Source organism: Camelina sativa, chromosome 19, assembly GCF_000633955.1.
Source record: "Camelina sativa cultivar DH55 chromosome 19, Cs, whole genome shotgun sequence".
Classification (NCBI taxonomy): Eukaryota; Viridiplantae; Streptophyta; class Magnoliopsida; order Brassicales; family Brassicaceae; genus Camelina; species Camelina sativa.
Genome location: NC_025703.1, coordinates 19,165,488 through 19,172,079, shown reverse-complemented (window position 1 = coordinate 19,172,079; position 6,592 = coordinate 19,165,488). Strand labels below are relative to the sequence as shown.

The 6,592-nt window shown below is 39.1% G+C and overlaps 1 protein-coding gene across 7 annotated transcripts; it reads right to left on the bottom strand.

The window, feature by feature from the left end:
- LOC104766684 (BTB/POZ domain-containing protein NPY2) lies at positions 628–6,369 on the bottom strand. Of its 7 annotated transcripts, XM_010490619.2 has the most exons (6): positions 6,256–6,367; positions 5,139–5,237; positions 4,459–4,745; positions 4,106–4,175; positions 2,549–3,727; positions 1,840–2,433 (listed from the first exon to the last, which is right to left on the bottom strand). In XM_010490619.2, exons 3-6 carry the CDS (start codon positions 4,518–4,520, stop codon positions 1,840–1,842), a joined length of 1,905 nt encoding a protein of 634 aa, XP_010488921.1. In that variant the 5' UTR covers positions 4,521–4,745; positions 5,139–5,237; positions 6,256–6,367. The 7 variants fall into 7 exon arrangements, with proteins under 7 accessions (XP_019097135.1, XP_019097133.1, XP_010488921.1 ...); XM_019241590.1 differs by lacking the exons at positions 1,840–2,433; positions 5,139–5,237; positions 6,256–6,367 and adding exons at positions 628–1,372; positions 1,488–1,621 and having other exon boundaries at positions 2,683–3,727; positions 4,459–5,112; XM_010490615.2 differs by having other exon boundaries at positions 5,139–6,369.

Genomic DNA, 6,592 nt, shown 5'->3' with positions numbered 1-6,592 from the left:
GTCTCGACGTTGCCTACTCCAAATGCCATTGACAATAGCATGTACAGCTCCACGGTGCGGCGGTTCCTCGTAGAACTGACCAAGTATGAAACTATCCCAGGCCTTCTTGTTCTTCTCTATGACGGTATTTGGGATAGTAACACAAACCTCTCCAGAATCGAGAGTGAACGGTGTGCCCTTTTTCTCGAGCTGTACCGTACTACCGTTTACAAGTGCTTTCCAGGGACTTGCATCAGCAGGTTGTGGATCCTCAATTGCAGGTACATTGGGCTTGTTGTTCCCCTCTGTAGCTGCTACATTCGAAATTTCAGGTCTAGGGAGTTCAGTCAAACTTCCAGATCTAGGGATTTCATTTGTCGCTTGAACAGGCACCGATGGTGCGGTTGTGCAAGGGAGCGAAGGTAATTGGTTGGCTGAGGACTCAGATTCTTCAGGCAACAGCGGTAGGTTAGGGCAGGAGGAGGCGATTCCTACGATACAATTGTGATTATGCTTTAACTACGATACAATTTTTCATTTTTCGTGTATAGCTCTAAATATCTCTTATGATTATGCTCAAGGTAAGTTTTAAAATGATGAAGGATTGTGATTATGCTTTAACTACGATACAATTTTTCATTTTTCGTGTATAGCTCTAAATATCTCTTATAATAAAGGTTCTTTTGTATCAAACAGACCAAAAAAAAAAACATCAAAGAAATTACAGTTGATTTCATATAATCTGACGTGATATTGAAGATAAACCTAAGTAAAACATGTTTGTAAAAAACCTTGTTCATCAAGAAACAGAAACCCTCCTAGTCAAGCTTCTCGAAGGCGTTGCGGTTTTTGCAGCTTCTTCGCCAGCGTTCATAGATCCAAGACTTTCCGACGAATCCGACCCACCTCCTCCTCCTCCATTGTTCTTCTCTCCTCCTCCTTTGCTTTGCAACTGCAGCTTCTTCCCAAAAATCTTCTTGGACTTTATCAAGCTTCTCATTTTGCTTCTCGCCGTGGCCCCTGCTTTGTCCATGCTCTTCCTCCCACTCTCCTCCTGCAGCTTCAGCGCGGCTATCTCGCTCTTCAATGCTCTCATCTCCTCTTCCGTTGCAACCGCTTCCCATTCGTCTTCCATGACCGTTGGCACTGATCTTGAGCTACCGTAGGTCCCGCAGCTGCGTAGTTCTCTTGCCATCCCTCTGGGCAAGTCAGGTGTGCTGCTTCCAGATGAAGCAGCCGCTCTCACTTGCTCAAAGAAGAGTACTTGGACCACCACTCGTAATGGGAGCCTGTCGTTTTGCACAGCATGCATACACGCTTCTACTGATAGTTTTCGGCAATCCATCATTTTGCACATCCTTTTCTTTTCTCCCTTTGTGATTCCTGGATGTTCCTGTGTGTATAACCCAATATCAGGAAAACCAAACCACAAATCGAACAACCAAAAACACAAATTGAAACCAAACTTAGATTGCCTCTCAAAATGTATGCCAGAAAAGAGAAGTTACCTTCAGAAACATGTCAATGGCACGGTAGAGACCATCATGTGCGGGTCTGGAGATGCTAGTAACAACCTCAGCGAGATCAATGAATTTAGATGCAGGAAGGTTTGGATCTTTTGCAATTTCAGTAAGGTAGCTATCTATCAGTTTTGCNGATGAAGGATTGTGATTATGCTTTAACTACGATACAATTTTTCATTTTTCGTGTATAGCTCTAAATATCTCTTATAATAAAGGTTCTTTTGTATCAAACAGACCAAAAAAAAAAACATCAAAGAAATTACAGTTGATTTCATATAATCTGACGTGATATTGAAGATAAACCTAAGTAAAACATGTTTGTAAAAAACCTTGTTCATCAAGAAACAGAAACCCTCCTAGTCAAGCTTCTCGAAGGCGTTGCGGTTTTTGCAGCTTCTTCGCCAGCGTTCATAGATCCAAGACTTTCCGACGAATCCGACCCACCTCCTCCTCCTCCATTGTTCTTCTCTCCTCCTCCTTTGCTTTGCAACTGCAGCTTCTTCCCAAAAATCTTCTTGGACTTTATCAAGCTTCTCATTTTGCTTCTCGCCGTGGCCCCTGCTTTGTCCATGCTCTTCCTCCCACTCTCCTCCTGCAGCTTCAGCGCGGCTATCTCGCTCTTCAATGCTCTCATCTCCTCTTCCGTTGCAACCGCTTCCCATTCGTCTTCCATGACCGTTGGCACTGATCTTGAGCTACCGTAGGTCCCGCAGCTGCGTAGTTCTCTTGCCATCCCTCTGGGCAAGTCAGGTGTGCTGCTTCCAGATGAAGCAGCCGCTCTCACTTGCTCAAAGAAGAGTACTTGGACCACCACTCGTAATGGGAGCCTGTCGTTTTGCACAGCATGCATACACGCTTCTACTGATAGTTTTCGGCAATCCATCATTTTGCACATCCTTTTCTTTTCTCCCTTTGTGATTCCTGGATGTTCCTGTGTGTATAACCCAATATCAGGAAAACCAAACCACAAATCGAACAACCAAAAACACAAATTGAAACCAAACTTAGATTGCCTCTCAAAATGTATGCCAGAAAAGAGAAGTTACCTTCAGAAACATGTCAATGGCACGGTAGAGACCATCATGTGCGGGTCTGGAGATGCTAGTAACAACCTCAGCGAGATCAATGAATTTAGATGCAGGAAGGTTTGGATCTTTTGCAATTTCAGTAAGGTAGCTATCTATCAGTTTTGCCACCATCAGCTTCGAAGCTTCAGATAATATCCCGGGTAATTTTCTTACTTCCTGAACTTCGAACCCATCGTCATCATCTTGAACCTCTATCTCACTGTTTTGATCTCTTCTCATGAACTCCATAACTATCTTCTTCACTAACTCCACATCGTACAATGTTTCGCTTCCTTGATGCGACTTTATCAAGAGTTCAGCCATAGAAGCTTCCTCCAGTTGCTGTCCTATTCTTCTTACAAGCTGTTCCTTAACCGGCTCTCCAGAGTTAACCATAGTCACTGCTTTCAGCAGTTTAAGCATAAAACCGCAGGAGACACTGTCTTTCTCAGCTGGAAGCAACCAAACAAGTGTCTCTATGATTGTCTTATGCTTCAACAAATCTCCTTGCTCCATCACACCCTTGTTAAAACCCAATAATCTTCTATAAGCATAAGCTTTCAAAGCTTCTCCAATCACTTCTCCACCAAGTCTGCATTTGGTTTTGATGTTCATTATAACCCTTTTGTAATAATCAATCTCTAGTTCGCACAAATCCTCCACCCACCAATCATGTGGAACCTCTCTAGCCTTGATTTGATCCGCCCCGCTGATTTCTTCAGGAAGCTTCTTTCTGTTATAAGTATATGACCACTCAACGTGGGAAGCATCGACACAGGCCTTACTGGCTATGGCATCAATGCAAAGGCTAACCAATTTGAGATCCTCAGATAGCGGTAAGAACGGTTTGGTGGTATGAAGAACAATGATGGAGTCTTTCCAGCTACGGAAGAGACTTGAGTTTAGGAACACATCAATCTTGTAGATGAGATTACCTTTCTCGACTGTCTCATGCATACCTAGATACTCAGCTGCACATCTGGTGGCCACAACGTTGTACGCACTTAGCGTTACTGTCATACCATAACAGAATTTTGCACATGTCTCAAACGCAGTTGGGCCGCCGGGAATACCAGAGATATCAACTTCATCGCTATTGTTCTTATCAGTGCTTGAGAGCAACTTTTGTAGGCATGCACACTTTGAAAGAAGAGGAAACTGCAAAGGATAAAACAGAATCATCAAATATGCGATCAGTTTGGAAAATCAGCTTTGATAATCTCTTTGTATAAAATGCTAATATTTGAATATTCTTGATTTACCTATATCATTCATCAGATCAAAACTAATGGATTATGTAAAACTATTAATCTAAAATTGATGCGTGATGTCTGAACAATAGGTTTCACAAGATTCAGATGAAAACCGTAAAAGTCCATACAAATTTACCACTAATGGGAAGAACTATGGACCGGTTAAAGTCTTTTCTGTGGGACTAGCACACAGAGATTTGCACCTTAAGATGCACCATGACTAATAAAAACCCAACTACATAAGAATGTGAGGATAAGTCATTTACAGAACCATGGTACATACCTTATGCAAACAAAATCTTGATCCATCAACATTGACGCTAATGTCACTAGCCAGTTCATTTTCCACGTACCTGCGTGAGATAAAATCAACATCTAAAGTCAGCTATCATCAATTAGATACTCTGTTTATGATATTTTCTCTATACAAGAACAAGCTTTGAAAGAAAAAGTAATTCATAATGAAAGCTTGACCATAGCCTTTCGCATCAAGATTCAATTTAATAGATGTTTTACAAGATGAGAGACTTCAGAACATATAAACATTAAACTAACAGCTGCAACAAACAAACAACAAGAAGAAACAAAAGAATAGATTGCAATAATAAGCTAAACTTGATCAAGATTGACTGTTACCTGGCATTATTCCCATCAGTTTTGAACGAATCTGGCTTCGAACCAATTTTCATGAACTTCATCTTCTTCCCCTAGGCGAAAAAACTCTTGAAGAGGTAAAGATAAATGACTTGCAAGAAGACCACCAAAAAAAGCCTCAAGGATCACAACCTCCACTTCTTCCAAATTAGTTTAACCATAACCAAAGCCATTCCCTTAAATAGAAAGTGAGGATGTTCCAAGAACTGAGGGTGGGGACCAGAGATTGATACTTTTATGCAACTAACTTAACTTCTTCCCTTGGAGATCTAAAAGCACAAACACAGAGAAGGACCAAAAGGAAGAAAACAAAGCCTCAAATACAGAGAAACTGACTCTAAAACCAATTAGATTAGCAACATGATTCAGAACTTCTTTTTATTTCCTCTTTATTAAACTGTTAACTTGTAGAATAATCAAATTAAAAAAAGGTTCTCATTTCAATAGAAAAGCCAATTAGAGAAGCAGATTGCTTCCTTATACACTAGCAAAATGCCGTGAAGCACGGCCAAACGCAGCAACCAAAGGGGACAATACCGTAGCAAAATGTCTCAAGCACAAAATCGAATCAAGATCCACACCCTTAATCACCTCTGGTGTCATTCATTAATTATAATTAATGTAAATGCAGCTTAAGATGATGATTAAAAAAATGGATTAACCTGTGTGGTGACTGTGTTGTGTTTCTTCAAGTCTTCAAGTTCCAACTTTGAAGCACATGTTTCTGGTATTAGTTTAATCAACCGTAGAAGTTTGGGAACCTGCAAATTTAAAAAAAAAAAAATTTAAAACAGCATCTCGGTATCAGTAGAAGTAAACCACCACAACGGTAGACAAGAAGCATCTTTGTATCTTTTTTTATCCTTTAATTTGTATTTATTATCTTTGCAATTAAAGAATAACCAAAGACTGCAAATTACAGGTGCTATGATCAATTTTAAGTTGACCCATTAGCTAAATCTAAGAAATTTACAAGAAAAATTCATTACAAAGTTCAAAGTTGAATGCTTAATGCAAGATACAGAGGACTTTTGAATCCTGAAACCCTGATTAACAAAACTCACAAATCCAAGAAAAGACTGAAAATTTCAGATGCTATGATCAGTTTTTAGTTGACCCATTAACTAAATATGAGAAATTTGCAAGGGAGAGCGAGCGAGAGGGTTTGTGAACCCTAAAACCCTAATCAACAAACCCATTAAACCAAGCCAAAAAACTTTATATTTACAAGTGCTATGATCAATTTGAAACTGACCCATCAGCTAAATCTGAGAAATTTACAAGAATAATTCATCATACCAAACAAAGTTGAATGCTTTGGGGTTTAAGAACCGTAAGACCCTAATTAACAAAACCCACTAAATCAAGTAAAAAAAAAACTGCAAATTTCAGGTGCTATGATCAGTTTAAAGTTGACCCATAAGTTAAATCTGAGAAATTGACATGACTAATTCATCACATACAACAAAGTTGATAGCTTTGGGGTTTTAGAACCCAAAAACCTTAACTAACAAAACTCACTAAATTAAAAGCAATGAGATTTCAAAATCAAATTGTGCTTGGAAGCAACTTCGTGAACCAGCAAAAACGAAAAGACAGTTCCCTGAAACAGCTCTCCGTGTAAAAACCCAGAGAAACCTATTTCTCAAAGCTATCACAGATTCACAGTTTTAATATTCCAGAAAGAAAAAAAAATTAATACATTCACATAGTTTAGAAAAAAACCAAATATTATCTAAGTGTGTTTGAACTTTGAACATAAAACAGTGGAAAATTTACACGCCGAAGTTCTTATTTTTCTTCTAAATTTGATTTCGTAAGTAGAATATTTGGTGAATATATTTGTTTCTCAGTTTATTTAGGCACACGCCAAAACTGGCACGCTAGTCTTCTTCTTCCTCTTTTCTTCTTTTGAAGATGGGTTGTTCTCTTTAATTATTTCATTAAATGAAAATGAGAACCTTCACGTCTTCTCTAATTAAGTTAGTCAACATCTCGACAGGATAGCAAAGGAATCTATTTAAAACGTGAATTATGATCCTAAGCTTTATTCTTTAGTACCATAACGAAAAAAAAATGGAGAAGGGGTTTTGCAGTACAGTCAATCTTGTCTTGA

Bases quoted from the DNA above. Each gene is read 5' to 3' on its own strand.
- LOC104766684 (XM_010490615.2), bottom strand. From the start codon at position 4,520: ATGAAGTTCATGAAAATTGGTTCGAAGCCAGATTCGTTCAAAACTGAT. The intron at 3,728-4,105 runs GTATGTACCATG...TATCCTTTGCAG, and splicing joins CAAGATTTTGTTTGCATAAG to TTTCCTCTTCTTTCAAAGTG. The intron at 2,434-2,548 runs GTAACTTCTCTT...TTATACACACAG, and splicing joins CCATTGACATGTTTCTGAAG to GAACATCCAGGAATCACAAA.